At 45.2% G+C, this 21,373-nt stretch overlaps 1 protein-coding gene across 30 annotated transcripts in view; it reads right to left on the reverse strand.

The window, feature by feature from the left end:
- Positions 1–21,198, reverse strand: part of LOC105497966 (ubiquitin associated protein 2 like) — a 56,123-nt gene extending 34,925 nt beyond the window's left edge. For 9 of the 30 annotated variants that reach the window (XM_011769574.2, XM_071084814.1, XM_071084833.1 and 6 more), the window contains exons 1-8: positions 21,072–21,186; positions 16,843–16,972; positions 14,677–14,754; positions 13,003–13,113; positions 4,659–4,827; positions 4,120–4,215; positions 1,369–1,414; positions 840–952 (exon numbers count right to left, since the gene is read on the reverse strand). In XM_011769574.2, coding sequence (XP_011767876.1) covers positions 840–952; positions 1,369–1,414; positions 4,120–4,215; positions 4,659–4,827; positions 13,003–13,113; positions 14,677–14,754; positions 16,843–16,932 — 703 coding nt within the window. In that variant the 5' untranslated portion in view covers positions 16,933–16,972; positions 21,072–21,186. Of the gene's footprint in view, positions 1–839; positions 953–1,368; positions 1,415–4,119; positions 4,216–4,625; positions 4,828–13,002; positions 13,114–14,676; positions 14,755–16,842; positions 16,973–20,646; positions 20,799–21,006 lie in introns of those variants that run through there. The other 21 variants (XM_011769569.2, XM_011769568.3, XM_011769567.3 and 18 more) reach the window with 9 other exon arrangements.
- Between the last annotated feature and the right edge of the window lie 175 nt (positions 21,199–21,373).

A 21,373-nucleotide genomic window follows, 5' to 3' on the forward strand; every position in this document is an offset into this window, starting at 1 on the left:
ACCGCGCCCGGCTAATTTTTTGTATTTTTAGAGACGGGGTTTCACCGTGGTCTCGATCTCCTGACCTTGTGATCCGCCCGCCTCGGCCTCCCAAAGTGCTGGGATTACAGGCGTGAGCCACTGCGCCCGGCCTCCTTAAACATTTATATCCAGCCCAGACACAGGCACCAAAGTCAGTTAACAAAAAAGTAATCTTATTCCAATCCTCAATACTCCATCACACCAAGAAGGCTGTTCAACGGGGCACCAGAAAGACTAGAGAGATTTCGAAATCTTTTTGTTCATATACTGATGTGTCCCAAAAATAAAGGGAAAAAAAGGATATTCTTATCTCAGTAACAGAAAACAAATAAATGGATAGTGTGGACTTTGATTCTGGGCCTTGTTCATCTTTACAAGCAGTGGCTTGATTAATTAATTCTGGCTATCTTTTCAAAAGGCAAAGCTACCCTAACATAAACACTAGAAAATACACTTGGACCTAATAGCATGACATAGTATAATTGAAAGGGCATGGACTTTCAGGGTCAAACAACGCTGAGTTCAAATGCTAGCAAATTTATAACCTCTCTTTCAGCCTTAGTTTTGTCATCTGGAAAGTGATGATAAATAACAACTATTTCATACAATATAAAGCAGCATTAACTGAAATAGCATGCGTAATGTGCCCATATGCACGTTACATAAACAGTACACATAGTAATACAATTGCAAGCCCTTTCTCACCCTATCTCCATAACCAAATACTATTCCTCCACATTTTAATGTAACTATAACCACAAAAAAACTATTTCCTTAGATTCCCCGAGACAAGAAATGAATGATAAATGGTCACTCACTCGTCCCATCATCTGGTTCAAAGTGGCCAGTGTTGTTCCACGTATTGCCGCTACTATTGCCATAGTTATCATCAGTATTGGCTGGCTCTGCATAATCAGCTGGGTTAAAGGTTCTGGAAAAAATAAAACTTAAGAGTCTTTGACCTCTAAGCAGCTTTGGCAAATATTAACTGAAAGAATCAAAATCTTGACTGCATCCTTTCTAGTACAAATCTATCATGGCCCTATTCTATAATCCTGTGTGTTACCTACTTTTTCTCACTTATCACTCTACCCAAAATTTCATGGTATAATCTCAACATATATCTAAGACATTCTGAGAAAATAACAGGTGTATTGATTGAAATAAAGATATATAAAATATAGGTAATGATTCAGGTGGTAAAGGTTTATCCCTAAAAAATGAGTCCTAAGTCCTCACATCTTTTTGACCATATAGTCTAGAAATCATTCTGATCATTCTGGTTAAGGCTGCCTACAGTAATTTTTAAGGGAAAAAACATTAAGACATTAGATCAATGGAACTTACCCCATTCCTTGAGCAGAAAACCTTCCTCCTCGCCTACCAGAGCCACCTAAAGAAAGAATGACAAAAAGAGAAGAGAGATGTATCTTAAAAGTTGATGTAAAACTTCCTTGCCAGGCAGGCACAGTGGCTTATGGTGGTAATCCCAGCACTTTGAAAGGCTGAGGGTGGGCCAGGCACGGTGGCTCAAGCCTGTAATCCCAGCACTTTGGGACGCCGAGACGGGCGGATCACGAGGTCAGGAGATCGAGACCATCCTGGCTAACACGGTGAAACCCCGTCTCTACTAAAAAAAAAAAAAAAAACAAAAAAAAAAAAAAAAAAAAAACTAGCCGGGCGAGGTGGCGGGCGCCTGTAGTCCCAGCTACTCGGGAGGCTGAGGCAGGAGAATGGCGTGAACCCGGGAGGCGGAGCTTGCAGTGAGCCGAGATCACGCCACTGCACTCCAGCCTGGGCGACAGAGCGAGACTCCGTCTCAACAACAACAAAAAAAATTGGCCGGGCACGGTGGCTCAAGCCTGTAATCCCAGCACTTTGGGAGGCCGAGACGGGCGGATCACGAGGTCAGGAGATCGAGACCATCCTGGCTAACATGGTGGAACCCTGTCTCTACTAAAAAATACAAAAAACTAGCCGGGCGAGGTGGCGGGTGCCTGTAATCCCAGCTACTCGGGAGGCTGAGGCAGGAGAATGGCATAAACCCAGGAGGCGGAGCTTGCAGTGAGCTGAGATCCGGCCACTGCACCCCATCCTGGGTGACAGAGCGAGACTCCGTCTCAAAAAAAAAAAAAAAAAAGAAGAAGAAAGGCTGAGGGCGGGTGGATTGCTTGCATCCAAAAGTTCGAGACCAGCCTAGGCAATAGAGCAAAACACTATCTCTACAAAAAGTACAAAAATTTGCCAAGTGTGGTAGCACACGCTTATAGTCTCAGCTCCTTGGGGTGCTAAGGCAGGAGGATCACTTGAGCCCAGGAAGCAGAGGTTGCAATGAGCTGAGACCACACCACTGCAGTCCAGCCTGGGTGACAGTGAAACCTTGCCTCAAAAATACAAAAAACTACCTTGCCAGCTGAGGCAGCTCAGGAATAAAACGTGGTTGATACTATCAGATGTTCTTTCTCTCTGTCCCATGTTACATATCAGTAATAGAGTAGGACTACTAATAGAGTAATAGAGGAAGACACGTCAGAGAGATTGTTCTTTTGCTGCTCAGACTACCACGTCCTCAAGCAAATACAATACTAGCAATAAAGACTAGAGGAAATGACATCTACCTTCTTTCTCACTCTCCCCTTCTGTAACCTCTAATATATGCATGAGACTTCAATAATTAACTAGACTTCATGTTAATTTGCTTTTAAACAAAGAAGACCCTGGAGCCAAGTGCTGTGTCTCACACCTATAACCTCAGCATTTTGAGAGGCCAAGCAGGAACAGCTCTTGAAGCCAGGAGTTTGAGACCACCCTGGGCAAGACATTAAGACTCCATCTCCACAGAAGCATTTAAAAATTAGCGAGGCGGGCGCATCACTTGAGGTCAGGAGTTCGAGACCAGCCTGGCCAATGTGGTGAAACTGCGTCTCTACTAAAAATACAAAAATTAGCTAGGCATAGTGGTGCACGCTTGTAATTCCAGCTACTCGGGAGACTGAGACAGGAGAATCGCTTGAAGCCGGGAGGCAAAGGTTGCAGTGAGCCAAAAATTAAGCCAGGTGGGCCAGGCATACTGGTTCACACCTGTAATCCCAGTACTTTGGTAGGCTGAGGCAAGTGGATCACCTGAGGTCAGGAGTTCAACACCAGCCTGGGCAACATGGTGAAACCTCGTCTCTACTAAAGGTAGAGGCTGCAGTGAGCCAAGATGGAGTCACCGCACTCCAGCCTAGGCAACAGAGTGAGACTCTGTCTCAAAAAAAAAAAGTGGCTGGGCGCGGTGGCTCATGCCTGTAATCCCAGCACTTTAAGAGGTCGACGCAGGCGGATCACGAGGTCAGGAGATTGAGACCACCTTGATCGAGACCATCCTTGCTAACACAGTGAAACCCCGTCTCTTCTAAAAATGCAAAAAATTGGGCCGGGCGCGGTGGTTCAAGCCTGTAATCCCAGCACTTTGGGAGGCCGAGATGGGCGGATCATGAGGTCAGGAGATCGAGACCATCCTGGCTAACCCGGTGAAACCCCGTCTCTACTAAAAAATACAAAAAACTAGCCAGGCGAGGTGATGGGCGCCTGTAGTCCCAGCTACTCGGGAGGCTGAGGCAGGAGAATGGCGTGAACCCGGGAGGCGGAGCTTGCAGTGAGCCGAGATCTGGCCACTGCACTCCAGCCTGGGCAACAGAGCGAGACTCCATCTCAAAAAAAAAAAAAAAAATTAGCTAGGCGTGGTGGCGGGTGCCTATAGTCCCAGTTACTTAGGAGGCTAAGGCAGGAGAATGGTGTGAACCTGGGAGGTGGAGTTTGCAGTGAGCTGAGATCGTGCCACTGTACTCCAGCCTGGGTTACAGTGTGAGACTCCGTCTCAAAAAAAAAAAAAAAAGGCATATTGGCAGCCACCTGTAGTCTTAGCTACTAGGGAGCCTGAGGCAGGAGGATCATTTGAGCACAGGAGTCTGAGGCTGCAGTGAGCTATGACTGGGCCACTGCACTCCGGCCTGGGTAAGAGTGAGACTACCTCTAACAATAAAAAGTAAAGCAGACCGCTAATGAATAAAGAGTAACCTGCCCCCAGTATCCATCCCCCTACAAACTGATCACCTCTGCCTCGGCCACGGCCCCTTCTGCCTCTTTCTGTTCCTCTTCCAGAAGGCCCTCCACTCTTGGTGCCATCCAATCCATTTTCCTGACCTCGAACTGAAATAAAAATAAAAATTAAAAAACAAAACAAACAAACAAACAAAAAAACCAAACCACAGATGGCCAGAGCACAGTCAACAAGATATATACAAATATATAAATGGTATGTAATATGGTATTGGGAATTAAAAAAACAATGAAGAGAAAATGAGCTGGAAGGATGGGAACATGTTACTCGGGGAATGGTAATGTGCCTTAACGGAGAGCTGCACGTCAAATTTAACTTTACAAATGACTACAGGGTAATCTCATGCCAGACTGGTGGCTGTTGGTACAAAAGGCTACATGCAAGAGATGTCAAGGTCTCAGAAGAGATGATGGCAAGAAAAGCAAAAGGATAATATAATGGTTCTTGGGTCCTGCCTAGCAGAGCCCTGGCACATCCCTAGAGTCTAGACATTACTGACCCACAGCTGGTTTTGATAAAGCCCCATGCATACACTCTCGTCCACGGCTGGCACCTCTCCCCCGTCTTGGTGGCCCACCACGTCGCCGACTATAGTCTCTGTCCCGGTCTCGATTTTCTTTGCCTTCCTCGTTGGATTCCGTCTGGCCACCATCCTTCTGGCCTGAGACTCCCTTCTTCTTCCCGACCATCTCCCAGGAATGCTATAGAAGGGTAGAGCATCCATATCTAATCAATATGGAGGACACCAGAGATGAAAGCTGGGACAACTGATTGACTTAACCATTCTCCACTCAGCATCCATGTCTAAGACACTTCCATTAGTTTGCTTTTACTTCTGTTTAAATATTTTATACACATCACTACCAAAAGCAAAGTCCTTCATTTTTTATTTTATATTTATTTATTTATTTGAGACAGAGTCTTGCTCTGTTGCCCAGGCTGGAGTGGAGTGGCGTGATCTTGGCTCACTGCAACCTCCGCCTCCCAGGTTCAAGCGATTCTCATGCCTCAGTCTCTCGAGTAGCTAAGATTACAGGCACACAACACTATGCCTGGCTAATTTTTGTATTTTTAGTAGAGACAGTGTTTCACCATGTTCGCCAGGCTGGTCTCTCGAACTCCTGACCGCGGGTGATCCACCACCTCAGCCTCTCAAAGTGCTGGGATTACAGATGTGAACCACCGAGCCCAGTCTTTTTTGTAGGGAAGGTACTTATAGGAAACAGATTGCCGGGATCACTTCCAACAGGATTACAAAGACCTCTATCTAATTCAGTCACTTAAGCATATTAGCCAAAGGACCAAGTTATTGGTCCTTATTTTTCTTTCTTTTTTTTTTTTTTTTTAAGACGGAGTCTTGCTCTGAGCCCGGGCTGGAGTGCAGTGACCGGATCTCAGCTCACTGCAAGCTCCGCCTCCCGGGTTTGCGCCATTCTCCTGCCTCAGCCTCCCGAGTAGCTGGGACTACAGGCGCCCGCCACCTCGCCCGGCTAGTTTTTTGTTTTTGTATTTTTAGTAGAGACGGGGTTTCACCGTGTTAGCCAGGATGGTCTCGATCTCCTGACCTCGTGATCCGCCCGTCTCGGCCTCCCAAAGTGCTGGGATTACAGGCGTGAGCCACCGCGCCCGGCCAGGTCCTTATCTTTCAAGTGTTATTTCCTGGGCTAAAAAAAAAAACAAAACAAAACACTAATTTCCTTCAGAGTCAGTGACCCACAACTTTTTATAGCATCATTCATACCAAATAAAGCAAAAAAGAAAACAATGTTTCCAAAAGTTACCTATGAATTCAGAATGAATGAGCAGCATTCTACTCTTGGGCACATTCTCTAAACTCACCCATAAATTTAGGAGGAAAACAGCTATAGCTACCTACCTACAGACACACACAAAAACACACACAAAAACACACACAGCAATTTCATTTAAAAGATCAGGCTGATGGCCGGGCATGGTGGCTCATGCCTGTAATCTCAGCACTTTGGGAGGCCGAGGTGGGTGGATCACGAGGTCAGGAGATCGAGATCATCCTGGCTAACATGGCGAAACCCCGCCTCTACTAAAAATCCAAAAAAAAAATTAGCCAGGCGTGGTGGCAGGCACCTGTAGTCCTAGCTACTCGGGAGGCTGAGGCAGGAGAATGGGGTGAACCCAGGAGGCGGAGCTTGCAGTGAGCTGAGATGCCCCACTGCACTCTAGCCTGGGCAACAGAGCGAGACTCCTTCTCTAAATAAATAAATAAATAAATAAATAAAGGTCAGGCTGGGTGGCTAGGCACGGTGGCTCACACCTGTAATCCCAGCACTTTGGGAGTGGGAGGCCAAGGCAGGCAGATCACAAGGTCAGGAGTTCCAGACCAGCCTGGCCAACATGGTGAAACCCTGTCTCTACTAAAAATACAAAAATTAGCCAGGTGTGGTGGTGCACACCTGTAATCCCAGCTACTCAGGAGGCTAAAGCGGAGAACTGCTTGAACCCGGGAGGAGGAGGGTGCAGTGAGGTGAGATCGTACCACACCACTGCACTCTAGCCTGGGCGACAGAGCAAGACTCCCTCTCAAAGAAAAAAAAAAAAGAAAAAAAGGGCTGGGTGCAGTGACTCACACCTGTAATCCCAGCATTTTGGGAGGCTGAGGTGGGTGGACTGCCTGAGGTCAAGAGTTCAAGAACAGCCTGGCCAACATAGTGAAACCCTATCTCTACTAAAAATACAAAAAATTAGCTGGGCGTGGTGGCAGGTGCCTGTAATCCCAGCTACTAGGGAGGCTGAGGCAGGAGAACTGCTTGAACCCAGGAGGCGGAGGTTGCAGTAAGCTGAGATCCTGCCATTGCACTCCAGCCTGGGTGACAGAGTGAGACTCCATCTCAAAAAAAAAAAAAAAAGAAAAAAGAAAAAAGAAGGCCGGGCGCAGTGGGGCTCAAGCCTGTAATCCCAGCACTTTGGGAGGCCGAGACGGGCGGATCACGAGGTCAGGAGATCGAGACCATCCTGGCTGACACGGTGAAACCCCGTCTCTACTAAAAAAAAAATACAAAAAACTAGCCGGGCGAGGTGGCAGGCATCTGTAGTCCCAGCTACTCGGGAGGCTGAGGCAGGAGAATGGCGTGAACCCGGGAGGCGGAGCTTGCAGTGAGCTGAGATCCGGCCACTGCATTCCAGCCTGGGCAGCAGAGCGAGACTCCGTCTCAAAAAAAAAAAAAAAAAGAAAAAAGAAAACAGGGCCAGGGATGGTGGCTCATATCTATAATCCCAGCACTTTCTGAGGCCAAGGAGGGTGGATCACTTGAGGCCAGGAGTCTGAGACCATCCTAGGCAACATGGCAAAACCCTGTCTCTACTAAACATACCAAAGTTAGCCAGGTGCGGTGCCACACGCCTGTGGTCCCAGCTACTCGGGAGGCTGAGGTGGGAAAATTGCTTGAGCCCAGGAGGCAGAAGCTGCAGTGAGTCATGATCACACCACTGCTCTCCAGCCTGGGCGACAGAAGACCCTATCTCAAAAAAAAAAAAAGAAAACAGAACGGTCTCACACAATTCTGAGATTTGCTTAAAGAAAATAAGTGCTCACTTCGGCAGCACACATATTAAAAAAGAAGAACAGAACAGAATATAGAAGAGGTTACTTAGAAGCTGGGAACAGGGAGGAATGAGGATTTATTATTTAATGGATACAGAATTACTATTTGGGATGATGGACAAGTTCTGGAAATGAATAGTAGTAATGACCACACTCATTATGAACGTACTTAACATTTTAAAATAAGTCTCATGTAATATATCTTACCATAATAAAAGTTTTTTTTTTTTTTTTTTTTTTGAGACGGAGTCTCGCTTTGTCGCCCAGGCTGGAGTGCAGTGGCCGGATCTCAGCTCACTGCAAGCTCCGCCTCCCGAGTTTACGCCATTCTCCTGCCTCAGCCTCCCGAGTAGCTGGGACTACAGGCGCCCACCACCTCGCCCGGCTAGTTTTTTGTATTTTTAGTAGAGACGGGGTTTCACCATATTAGCCAGGATGGTCTCGATCTCCTGACCTCGTGATCCGCCTGTCTCGGCCTCCCAAAGTGCTGGGATTACAGGCTTGAGCCACCGCGCCCGGCCAATAAAAGTATTTTTAAGAGACAAGGTCTCACTCTATAGCCAGGCTGGAGTGTGGTGGTGTGATCATGGCACACTGCAGCCTCCAGCTCCTGGGCTCTCAAGTGATTCTCTTGCCCCATCCTCCTAAGTACTAGGACCACAGGCGCATGCCACCACAGCCAGCTAATTTTTGAATTTTTTTTTTTTTTTTTTTAAGAGACAGGATCTCACCATATTGCCAGGCTGGTCTGAACTCCTGGCCTTAAGCGATCTTCCCTCCTCAGCCTCCCAAAGTGCTACGCTTACAGGCATAATCAAATCCAGTCCACAAAGTTTTTTAACTTCAAAAAAACGAAATTTAAAATTGTAACAGGGCCAGGTGTGGTGGTTCACACCTGTAATCCCAGCATTTTGGGATTACAAAACACTGTCTTGGATTTAAAAAAAGAAAGAAAGAAAAAAAAGAAAAGAAAAAAGGCTAAAATAGTAAATTTTATTTTTATTATTTTTCTAATATATTTGAGACAGAGTCTCACTGTGTCACCCAGGCTGTAGTGCGGTGGCTCTTGATTTTGGCTCACTGCAACCTCCGCCTCCCAGGTTCAAGTGATTCTCATGCCTCAGTCTCCCAAGTAGCTAGGATTACAGGCGCATGCCACCACGCCTGGCTAATTTTTCGACTTTTAGTAGAGACATGGTTTCACCATGTTGACCAGGCTGGTCTTGGAACTCCTGACTTCAAGTGATCCACGTGCCTCAGCCTCCCAAAGTGCTGGGATTACAGGTGTGAGACACCATACCCAGCCGGTAAGTTTTAAATTAAAAAAAAAAAAAAAAAAAAAATTGTAGGCCAGCTGTGGTGGCTCACGCCTGTAATCCCAGCACTTTGGGAGGCTGAGGCAGGTGGATCATGAGGTCAAGAGATCAAGACCAGCCTGGCCAACATGGTGAAACCCTGTCTCTACCAAAAATACAAAAATTAGCTTGGTGGGGTGGTGCGCACATGTAGTCCCAGCTACTCCAGAGGCTGAGGCAGGAGAATCACTTGAACCTGGGACTCAGAGGTTGCAGTGAGCCGAGATCATGCCACTGCACTCAAGCCTGACAACAGAACGAGACTCCATTTCAAAAAACATATATGTATATAATAAAAGAATATCTACATATTACAAAGAGTCAATTGTCCATAGTAAGTAGTTTACTAAACTAATAATTTCACAGAGGTGGGGAGATTGCTTGAAGTCAGGTGCTTGAGACCAGGCTGCAAAATACAGCAAGACCTTCACTTCACCTCTCAAAATGTGTGTTTTTTTTTAAACAGCTGGGGCCAGGTGCAGTGGCTCATGCCTGTAATCCCAGCACTTTGGGAGGCTGAGGTGGGCGGATCACCTGAGGTCAGAGGTTCAAGACCAGCCTGACCAACATGGCAAAACCCTACTTCTACTAAAAATACAAAAATTAGCCAGGCGTGGTGGTGCATGCCTGTAATCCCAGTTACGTGGGAGGCTGAGGAAGGAGAATTGCTTGAACCCGGGAGGCAGAGGTTGCAGTGAGCCGAAATCAAGCCATTGCACTCCAGCCTGCGCAACAAGAGCAAAACTGCCATCTCAAAAAATAAAAATTAAAAATAGGCCGAACGCAGTGGTTCACACCTGTAACCCCAGCACTTTGGGAGGCCAAGGCAGGCAGATCATAAGGTCAGGAGTTTGAGACCAGCCTGGCCAATATGATGTTTATCCCATCTCTACTGAAAATACAAAAATTAGCCAGGCGTGGTGGCAGGCGCCTGTAGTCCCAACTACTTGGGAGGCTGACACAGGAGAATCGCTTGAACCCAGGAGGTGGAGGCTGCAGTGAGCCAAGATCGCACCACTGCACTCCAGCCTGGGCAACAGAGCGAGACTCCATCTTCAAAAAAAAAAAAAAAAAAACCGGTGTGGTGGCACACACCTGTTGTCCCAGCTACTAAGGAGGCTGAGGTGGGAGGGTTGCTTGAGCCCAGGTGTCCATGGCTGCAGTGATCATGCTACTGCACTCCAGCCTGGGTGGCAGGGCCAAGAACCCAACTCTTAATTCATTTGTTTTAAAAAGACTACCTACCCAGGACTTGGAAGTTTGTGGCTGCCTACTCTTCCAACCCAAGCCTATTACACATTACAGTTGGTGGGTCATTTTATGCTCACAGTAAGTTAGAACAACCCTGTAGCTAAATATACACCAGGAACACTCTGGAAGCTAGACTCAAAACAGCTTTTAGAATTTATGCTACTGTCTCAAAACCTGGCAAGTTTCAGGAAACTGTAACCTTTCTCCCTCCTCTGTATGCACATCTGCTGCTGGCACCAGATGGGTCTATAAGGAAAAAGAATTACTATTATCTTCCCAAAGGCACCCTCAGATTTCTGAAATGATCTCACCCACTCAAATACATCCAACATCCCTGGTAGCTGACTTTGCTTCCCATTGGTTTCACTAGTAGCTGGTCTATTCGTAGCATAAACCTGTATTCTCCAGCTTATTTTCTTTTTTAATACTGTGTAACATTAGCCTTACAGCACTAGACAGAAGATGCTGGAAGGTAAGATAAAATGTGATATGTGAAAAAACATTCAGACTTTAAAAAAAACATAAATAGCCCCACCTCGCTCCCCCCATAAAATCTAGAGACAATTCTTCTAGAGTAAACCCAAACAAATCAAAAGCATTATATCTTGACTGACCAGACAGTAAATATTCAAATAAGGTCAATAGTGTAAAATTTAATACAGGACTACACTTTTGAAGAAAAAAATCCACCAATTTAAATTCAATTGTTGTTAAAAGTTTTCCATTATTATTTCCCATTGTCTCAAAGAAATTGACAAACCTCCTGCATTTAGCTGGAGTGACTCTGTAGTATCAGAAAGTTGTTGTATCTGAGGCCAGGTTCCATGGCTCACACCTGTAATCCTAACACTTTGGAAGGCCGAGGCAGGAGGATTGGCTGAGCTCAGGAGTTCAAGACCACCCTGGGTAACATAGTGAAACACTGTCTCCACTAAAACACAAAAAACCAGCCAGGCATGGTGGTGCATGCCTGTAGTCCCAGCTACTCAGGAAGCTGAGGCATGAGAACTGCTTGAACCCAGGAGGCGGAGTTTGCAGTGAGCAGGGATATACTCTGGCCTGGGAGACAGAGACAGACTCCATCTCAAAAAAAAAAAAAAAAATTAGCCAGGTGTGGTGGTAGATGCCTGTAATCCCAGCTACTCCGGAGGCTGAGGCATAGGATCACTTGAACCTGGGAGGTGAAGGTTGCAGAAAGCAGGTTCGCACCACTGCACTCCAGCCTGGGCAACAAGACCAAGACTCTGACTCAAGGAAAAAAAAAAAAAAAAGTTGTTATCTCTAAGGATGAATTTTAATATCTATCCCAACCAAAGAGCCCCAGTATAACACCCAATGAATGAAAATGATTTCAAAGTAATACACTGGACCAGGTGCAGTGGCTCATACCCCTAATCCCAGCACTTTGAGAGGACGAGGCAGGCAGCTCACTTGAGCCCAGGAGTTTGAAACCAGCCTGAGCAACATGGAGAAACCCTGGCTCTACTAAAAATAGGAAAATCAGCTGGACATGGTGGCCCATGCCTGTGGTCCCAGCTATTCAGGAGGCTGAAGTGGGAGGATCACCTAAGCCCAGGACAAGGAGGTTGCAGCATGTCGGTGCACTTCAGCCAGGGCCACAGAGTAAGACCCTGTCTCAAAATAATAATAATAATACACTGCTTATTAAAAAAACAAAATTTCTCTAGTAAGCATTGTAGGAACATTCTGAAGGTTAATAAGGCAGTCAGAGGATTACAATTTGCTACAAACATAAGACAAGCACAAAAACACAATTCTCATGAAGTGGGAAGGAGAAGTGAAAGCAACTTGTCTAAATTTCAGGGCAAGAGATCCTCCAAGATATCCCCTATCATCTCCAGGGATGGTCAGCAGGCTACAAAGCTTGTTTCTCTGCTACCTCAACAGAAATAAGTTCAGGCAATGAAACAGTATTGTGCAATGCAAAGCTGATACTGAGGGGAATGTCCTGATATCAGAATCAAATATGTAAAATAAATAAAATGAAATAAAAAGGCCAAGTGCGGTGGTTCACGCCTGTAATCTCAGCACTTTGGGAGGCCAAGGTGGGCGGGTAAGGAGATCGAGACCACGGTGAAACCCTGTCTCTACTAAAAAGACAAAAACTTAGCCGGGCGCAGTGGCGGGCACCCATAGTCCCAGCTACTCAGGAGGCTGAGGCAAGAGAATGGCGTGAACCCGGGAGGCAGAGTTTGCGGTGAGCTGAGATCAGCCACCGCACTCCAGCCTGGGCAACAGAGCGAGACTCCGTCTCAAAATAAATAAATAAATAAATAAATAGGAAAAAAACCAAAACCAAAACCAGAATCAAATATAGTGTGTGACTTTGTTCAACAGCAATATCCAAGGCTATCAAATCGCACCTCTAATTCAGCCTAACCCCACAGCCTGAAAACAAGTCACTAGCCTGGAATAAATAATTTATTTCAGGCCAATTAGCAGAGACTGATTTCACTGTTTTCTCCTATGACCATTATCCTCATAAAGAGGATGTAGTACACATAAATTTTAAGTATCTGTAACCCATGGTGAACAATCTCCAAGAAAGTTCCCAACTTTACTTCGAGAAAAAGGTGCTCTGCTTTAAGGTGTGTTGCCACTTGCTACTTTTAGAATATTACCAGCCTCCCAATTGAGGACCCATGTCCTAGAACACTCTATAAGCACTCTACCGTGTCTGGGTTTCCTTCCAGAAGAACATTGATGGCTCTGTTGACATCTCCATTGCAGTCATGCAAAGCAATCACACATTCATCCTGGTTCTTTCCTGTAATATCAATCAACTGAAAGAGAAAAAAGAGCAACCATCATGAATAGGCTTATGCTCACACTCCCAATGAAAGGAAACTAGGTGAAGGGAAACGGTATCAGCTGAGTTTGAAAAAAACAGGTTTAGGCCGGGCGCGGTGGCTCAAGCCTGTAATCCCAGCACTTTGGGAGGCCGAGACGGGCGGATCACGAGGCCAGGAGATCGAGAGACGATCCCGGCTAACACGGTGAAACCCCGTCTCTACTAAAAAATACAAAAAAACTAGCCGGGTGAGGTGGCGGGCGCCTGTAGTCCCAGCTACTCGGGAGGCTGAGGCAGGAGAACGGCGTAAACCCGGGAGGCGGAGCTTGCAGTGAGCTGAGATCCGGCCACTGCACTCCAGCCTGGGTGACAGAGCAAGACTCCGTCTCAAAAAAAAAAAGAAAAAAACAGATTTAAAAAGCAAAAGATGAGGGCCAGGCACGGTGGCTCATGCCTATAATCCCAGCACTTTGGGAGGCCGAGGTGGGCGGATCACTTGAGGTCAGGAGTTTGAGACCAGCCTGACCAACATGGTGAAACCCTGTCTCTACTAAAAATACAAAAATTATACAAGTGTGGTGGTGGGTGCCTGTAAGCCTAGCTACTTGGGAGGCTGAGGCAGGAGAATCGCTTGAACCCAGGAGGCAGACGTTGCAGTGAGCTGAGATCGCGCCACTGCACTCCAGCCTGGGCCACCGAGCAAGACTCCGTCTCAAAATTTAAAAAAAAAAAAAAAAGAAAGAAAAAGGATGTAGAATTTGCCTAGCAGGTTTTCCAGAACCACCCCTACCCCTAAAAAAAAGGAAAACGGAGAATTTTGGTATTCTATTTCCAAAAGCCAAATATTAACACCTGTGGTTCAGGGATGAGGTCAAAAGTATTTACAAAGCAATTAAGCATCAAATACAGAACCAAACTCTGAAACACACAGGCTTCAGCATGAATTTCCACATTTCCTATATCCAAAACTGCTCAGTTTCTACAAAATGGCATCAGCAACAGGCAAGAGGTTAAAATTAAGATAAAATTTCCAAACTAAGTATCTATCCAAAGGGCTACAATAGGCGGGGTGCGGTGGCTCACCCCTGTAATCCCAGCACTTTGGGAGGCTGAGGCAGGCAGATCACCTGAGGTCAGGAGTTCAAGACCAGCCTGGCCAACATGGTGAAACCCCACCTCTACTAAAAATACAAAAAAATTAGCCAGGCGTGGTGGCAAGCGCCTGTAATCCCAACTACTCGGGAGGCTGAGGCACGAGAATTGCTTGAATTCAGGAGGCAGAGGCTACAATAAGCCAATATCATGCCACTGCACTCTAGCCTGGGTGACAGAGTGAGACTTCATCTGAAAAAAAAAAAACAAAAAAAAAAACAAAGGGCTACAATAAATGAGAGAATGAAAACACTTATTTATCAGCCTGACCTATTATATTTCAGGTGAAAATTCTCCCAATACCTACAGGAGAAAGTATCCTGGCATCTATCTATGGTATTTGATTATGCCTTAATCCTGGTATCTTTTCTCATAGCATACAGTAAATTAGTGGTACACTCACTTGTTTCACCTTCTCCTCAAAGTCAGCATCATTATGGTCCGAAATCATCTGTGCAAGTCTAATTTGTTCTGCAGTGGCCTAGGAATTGAGATGAGATCAAGAAAGCATAATCATGAGGCAACAGTTTAGAGAACAAAAACCTACTGCGTCCGTCTCAACTGCCCCAATTTTCTTTTCCTTATAACAAATGAGCAAGTAATAAAGCACCATTTAGGACACTTAAATCAGGGATAGGCGCGGGTGGTAGCTCATGCCTGTAATTCCAGCACTTTGGGAGCCCGAGGAACGCAGATCACCTGAGGTCAGTAGTTCGAGACCAGCCTGGCCAACATGGTAAAACCCTGACTCTACTAGAAATACAAAAATTAGCTGGGTGTGGTGGCGCACACCCATAGGTCCAGCTACTCCGGAGGCTGAGGCAGGAGAATTGCTTGAACCCGGGAGGAACGAGGTTGCAGTGAACTGAGAGCGCCACTGCACTCCAGCCTAGGCAACAGAGCAAGACTCCACCTCAAAAAAAAAAAAAAAAAAAAGATGCTTAAATCAGTAAAATGACAAAAATTGAGTGAAACTGTTACAGAAAGAGTAAGGAACTCATTCACCAATCTTCACAGTTAAAGGGACTTCCATCTTAGAATCACAGAACCACTCTGAAACATCTGCCCCTTAATTCATATTAAGTTACAAAGCCATGTGTAAACTCTATTCTTATTTCTGTGATAACCAACACCATCCTCTTATTCTTAGAGCTTAGAATACTACAAGTCTGACAATAGACTCAACATATCTTCTGTATATCCAGTGTATGTTAAGATACTAGGAATTTTACTGCCCCAACTAAGTATTATAATTCTACCAGAAATTCACCTGAAAACACAGATGAAAGAAAAATGCATAAGGGGGAAATTCCAGTCTTACATATTCAATTTATCTGACCATAATCAAATATAAGTAATTCATTCACATTACATACCAACTAACATCAACCTGATGTGAGAAACAGAATATATCTACGTCAAAATTAATATCCAAGAGATTAATTTACTCCTTAAAACTTAAAATTGAGCAATGCTCTAACGTGTTTCGTTTAGTTTTGAAGAAACACAGTGAAGCTGCCAGCTCCTCGTGGGAAAGGAACAACCAGGTAAGGCCTCAATGGGACCGGATAGGAAAATAAAAGATAAATTGGGGAAAAGAGGAGCAAAGGTTAAAATCTGGAATGGAAAAGGCTGGCTAGAGAGATATCAAGGTGGGATAGGGTGCAGTTGCTCATGCCTGTAATCCCAGTACCCTGGGAGGCCGAGGCAGGTGGATCACCTTAGGGCAGGAGTTCGAGACTAGCCTGACCAACACGGTGAAACTCTGTCTCTACTAAAAATACAAAAATGAGCTGGGCGTGGTGGCACACGCCTATAATCCCAGCTACTCAGGAAGTTGAGGCAAGGAGAATTGCTTGAACCCGGGAGGCGGAGGTTGCAGTGAGCCAAGGTCGCGCCATTTCATTCAAGCCTAGGCAACAGAGCGAGGCTCTGTCTCAAAAAAAAAAAAAAAAAAAGAGAGAGAGATATCAAGGTGGAAGGTCTAAGAAACAGAAAGGTATTGCTAAAATGGCCCAGGTAAGAAAAGGGAAATGCTATCTTAAATATCTTAAGAGTTACAGAGCCGGGCAGTGACTCACACCTATAATCCCAGAAGTTCAAGACCAGCCTGGGCAACGCAGCAAGACTACCATCTGTACAAAAATTTTAAAATAAGCCTGGTATGGTAGTGTGCACTAGTAGTCCCACCTACTCAAGAGGCTGAGGCGGGAGGATCACTTAAGCCCCAGAGGTTGAGGCTACAAATGAAAGGTGACTGTGCCACCGCACTCTGACCTATGCAAAGGGAGATCCTATCTTAAAAAAAAAAAAAAGATAAAAAGCACAGGACCCCTAATAAAGTGCTAAGCCTCATAATACACTATCAAACAACAAAAAAGTAAGCATTCTGCCTTACAGCATGTCATGAACAGTTATCAGAACCTAAGTAAAAACAGAGCCAAGGACTAGAAAACAAAAATAAGGAACCTAAACCAACAGTTCAAAGCACAGAATGATGCTGTACTGCATGGAAACCAGCATCAGCTGGCAATGCTATCCATGAATCCATATGCTTTGGGTTATTTACCTGTGGCCGCTGCTTGTGCTGTGTCTGGTTTTGGTTTTGAGGTTGTTCCCAGTTTCCCCGGGCTCGGTTAGTGCCCACCGACGTCATCATTTACAGTATATACAAATAACAGTATTTACAAGGTAGAATACTGAAAGATTTAAAAGAAAATTAGGTATTAAATGTGGGCAAAATACGTTAACTCTCTCACCAGCACCTTCAGCACCAAACACTTTCACTTCTTCAAAGGAACAAATCAAGAAGATTCATTTATTCTTACAACATAATTAGCTTGATCAATTCCTTAAGGAGCTATAGCTGTTAATCCATTTTTATGTAACAAGAAATGTATAAAGCATGTGTAAGCGACTTTTTTAAGAAGTTACAGCAGTTTGGTTACTAGTCCCCTATAAGCACACTTTACATTTAGCTAATAATCAAAAGCCTTTTATATAGGTGCAAGCATCTAAAGTACCTTTGACAGAAGTAAAGATAATCAGTAATGTCTGGAAACAAAAGCCTTCCAGGAAGGAAATTAGTCTACACTCCAGAAAAATAATTTTAAATACTATATTCAATCACCTAAGAAAACAGCCTTACCTGCCTTACAACCTTTTTTATGTAAGCTGCATGTGACCTCCATTGTTTGGGAAAGCACAAGTTCAAGTCTAGACTCTTCTTTCTCCCTCAAGTTTCATCTCTCTCAGTATGCTACGGGTTTGTTTTGTGTTTGTGGGGTTTTTTTGTTTTTTTAAACCACAGCCTTCAACAGGGTACATATTAGCCCCAACGACTTTGTCCAGAATCTCTGTTCTCTGAAAATGATTCCAACACACTGCTTTCACAGGTGCTTCTCTTGGTCTCCTAGTCCACATTTTCAAGAAACCAGAATGGCAATTACCCTCCACCACTCACCTTAATACACAAGGAATCTCAAATTTGTCTCAAACCAAAAGCATCTAGCACAAAGTTTTATTTGGAAGAAAGTGCTTCTAGGAAATCATTTTAAACTTGAGACCTTAATGCTGGCAAGATGACTTAGTTGAGTCTTTAAAGAGACACAGAACACACAGGGCTTTCCCCAAACCAGAATATAGTTTTTGTTACAAGACTTCTAACAATGAAGGATTCTACTGAATTCAAGTTCCTTTAGTTCATACTTTGTTTTATAATGCAATCTCAGCTGCTGCATTTAGTACAAAAGAAAACATTAATCATATGATGGAGTGCTCAAAATAATAGGTTACTCTGCCTTTATTCCCTTCCAAAGAGGATAAGTTTATACTTTTCTGCTCTATATTTAATTTTTCTTGTTAATGAAACCTTATACAGCATAATTCTAGACTGCCCAGAGATATTACTGGATTCGAGTGGGAGGAAGGACTTCTAAAGAAATATGCAAGGATTAACTATTAGGGAAGTGAATTTCATCTGATTTTCTTGGATGTCACAGAGAAAGTTGACTTTTTCTATGCATAAATTCTTCACCAAGTTGCGTCAATAGGTTACACAGGTCTTTGCATCAAGAAAGATTTTTTTAAGGCAGCTTCAGGTAATTTTTAAGCCATTACCTCTTCTCCCTACATATATAGGCACACAAAGACCCATAAATATTTCAAGCTAGAAAGGATTATTTGCTACACAGTAGCCCATTTTCCCAGGTTAGCATTATAGCCAAGTTTCAACTTTACAAAAAAAAAAGTTGTTTAACCAAGTACCCCGAATCCAAATCAACAAGACTACATATACACATATATACGTATATATATCAAGATGAAAGGAAAACTATTTTGTTTTAAAATCGGCTCTAAGATGAACTTTCTAATATGGCATAGTCATTTCCAACCCACTACTGTAACTTACAAATAATGACTGTTTTCTACTCCACATGTGATATCAATTTGTGAGAATAAGTTATATTGCAGGCATAAACTGCATGACTAGCTATATACGATTGCATATACTGTACCAGTCAGATGTAAACATATTAAAAAGTCATCTTGAAAGATATAATTAACCAAGAAAGAAAAAAACCCTCCTAATCACTCTTGCTAGTAACATTTCCCTCTTACAAGTGCTTCGAAATGTGACTAAGAAAATTTTACCACCTAGTAGTGACAACGCTGAGCAACAGGTCAAAAGTAAGTTATCTGGAATGGATCACTTGAGGGCACAGAATTAGTAGCAAGCAGACCCATTCCCAGCTATCACACTGGAGGCGAAGATCTTGTTACTTACTTGCTCTTTCTTAGAAAATAAAAAGATTTAAAGGAAGTAGGGTGAGAAGTATTGGAGACCAAGGAAATAGTGCGAGAGTAAACACAGGTTTCAACACAGGAGTGCCCTTGACTCTTTTTTGAAAACCAGCTACTTAAAAAAATAGCCAGAGAAATTTCACTGAAAAAACTAAATAACAAATATTTATTGAGAATCTACTATGTGTCCAATACTTCAGGAAAATACAAAAGCAGTATGACTTCGTAGCTGCCCTCAGGGAGCTTACAATCTAATTTAAGAAACAATTCAGAAACTGAAGCTGGACTGGGTTGGGTAAAACTTGCTACCTCTAACAGAACAACTAATTTCTGTAGATGCTTTGCTGAAATGGTCCCTGCATCCCCTTCCCCACCACCCTGAAATCTAGTTAGCAAGAGTACTTCCCAGTAAGGACATAGCAAGGAGGAGCTTTAAAGATCAAAAAACAAAACAGGACATTTTTAGGCCTTTCATCACTAGTTTACGTGCCAGCAATACTTCCCATTCACAAAGGAAACAATCATTGAGATAGTCTAATCTTTAAGGACAATGGTGTCAGATCTCAAAGCAGTTTTATCAACTGATACACAGCCAAAATGTTTTAATTCTCTATAATCATTGGGACAGTCTAATATTTAAGTACAATGGAGACAGATTTCAAAGCAGTTTTATCAAATGATACACAGCCAAAATGTTTTAATTCTCTAGAAATGCTGGTTACTAGTAATGCTCATCACCTCCCAGCAAGTCACATCAGGTATCCCCAAAACAGGATGTGGGGCGGAGGAAGGTAGGATGGGAGAGAAGACAAAAAAAAAAAGGTTTCTCCATGTAATAATCAGGGAGAGTCAAAGGCAAAAACGTTAACAATAATAACAAAAACGCCTGTTACTGTGATGTTTTTCTTCTCACAACATCCTACACCAGAGGTGGCTACATTTCAAGAAGGGTGGAAAAGGAGCAGTCTCCAGTTTGTGACATCAGTTTGCAAAGCAATTTAAGGGCTGTCCACAAGGTTAAGGGTTTGAAGAAATTGGGCATTCCTGTCCCATTATGAGAAGAGTGAACAAATACCCCAGTGCTCTAGTGACGTCCCTTAAGCGTAATACACCCTATGGGGGCTTCCATGTCTAGCTTCCCAAATAACATAATTGTCTGGGGTACCCAAACTACAGTATAAACAGGAAGCTAAAGACAGCAGCAAAAACATATTCCAAGAACTGGGTTGGTGAGAAAGAAGGGAGGGAAAAGGAGCTGACAAAGAGCCTGGAAACGGAGAGGGGACGCAAGCCCACGCGTGGAGGATGGGAGGCTCACCCCCCTCAGCGCCACATCGAGAGCCCACGGGGCCAATCTCCTTCCTACCTCCCAGCCGGAACAAATTAATCCTTCGCACACCAAACTGAGGGCCACATGGGGGAGTTTGGGGCAGCTCCACCCCATCGCCCTCCCTCCCCCACGCCACCCCCAAACCAGGCCGGATCCGGATCAGGGGAGGCCCGCAGTGGGTGGAAAGGGAGGAGGCCCTCTCCTCCGCAGGCACCGGCCGGGGTGAAGAGAGGGCCCTACCTCAGGCAAGGCCCAGGCCTCGCTCGCTCGCGCTCTTTCTCGCTCTCCCCTCTCAGGCTCTAGCCGCATGGCCCCCCCTTCCTACGGCTGCTCCAAGCCCCGCCCCGGCCACGCTCCCAAATCGAGGCCCCGGCTCTGGCGCGGCCCACTAGGCCCCGAACCCAACCATAAACAAAACCTCCGGCGGCCGACTCGCGGGGGGGGGGCGCCAGGGCTCGCATGACTACGAGGGGGGGTGTACAGTGGGGGAACACACGGTGCGGGGGGGCCTACCGAGGGAGGGGGCATACGGCGGGGGCAGGGGAGAAAAGAGGGAGGGTAAAAGGGGGATCGCGGATTTAAAGGGGCCGCGGACAATACCCGGCCCCGCCGCGCTGCCGCTGCCGCCGCCGACGCCGCCAACGCCGCTGCGCTCCCAACTTTACCTCAGTCTCCTCCACACTGACACCCCGGGCCGCGCCGCCCCTGTCACGTGATATAAGATTCCCTCTTCCCCACCCCCTCCCTCCTTTTCCCTCTCGCGCTCGCTCTCGCGCCTTTCCCCGCCCACTTGCCTTCCTGCGTCCCCCAGCGCGTGACGCTAAAAGGGGCGCGCACGCAAGCGTGCGCGTGCCACCTCGCCACGAGACACCTTTTTCCGGCTCCGCGAGTCCGCTCCGCCTCCTTCACGGCGGCCCTGCCTCCACCACGTGACCCAGGGATGGCCGCGGCTTCCTCTTACTGTCGT

The sequence above is a fragment of the Macaca nemestrina genome, chromosome 1 (assembly GCF_043159975.1).
Source record: "Macaca nemestrina isolate mMacNem1 chromosome 1, mMacNem.hap1, whole genome shotgun sequence".
In the NCBI taxonomy this organism is placed as follows: Eukaryota; Metazoa; Chordata; class Mammalia; order Primates; family Cercopithecidae; genus Macaca; species Macaca nemestrina.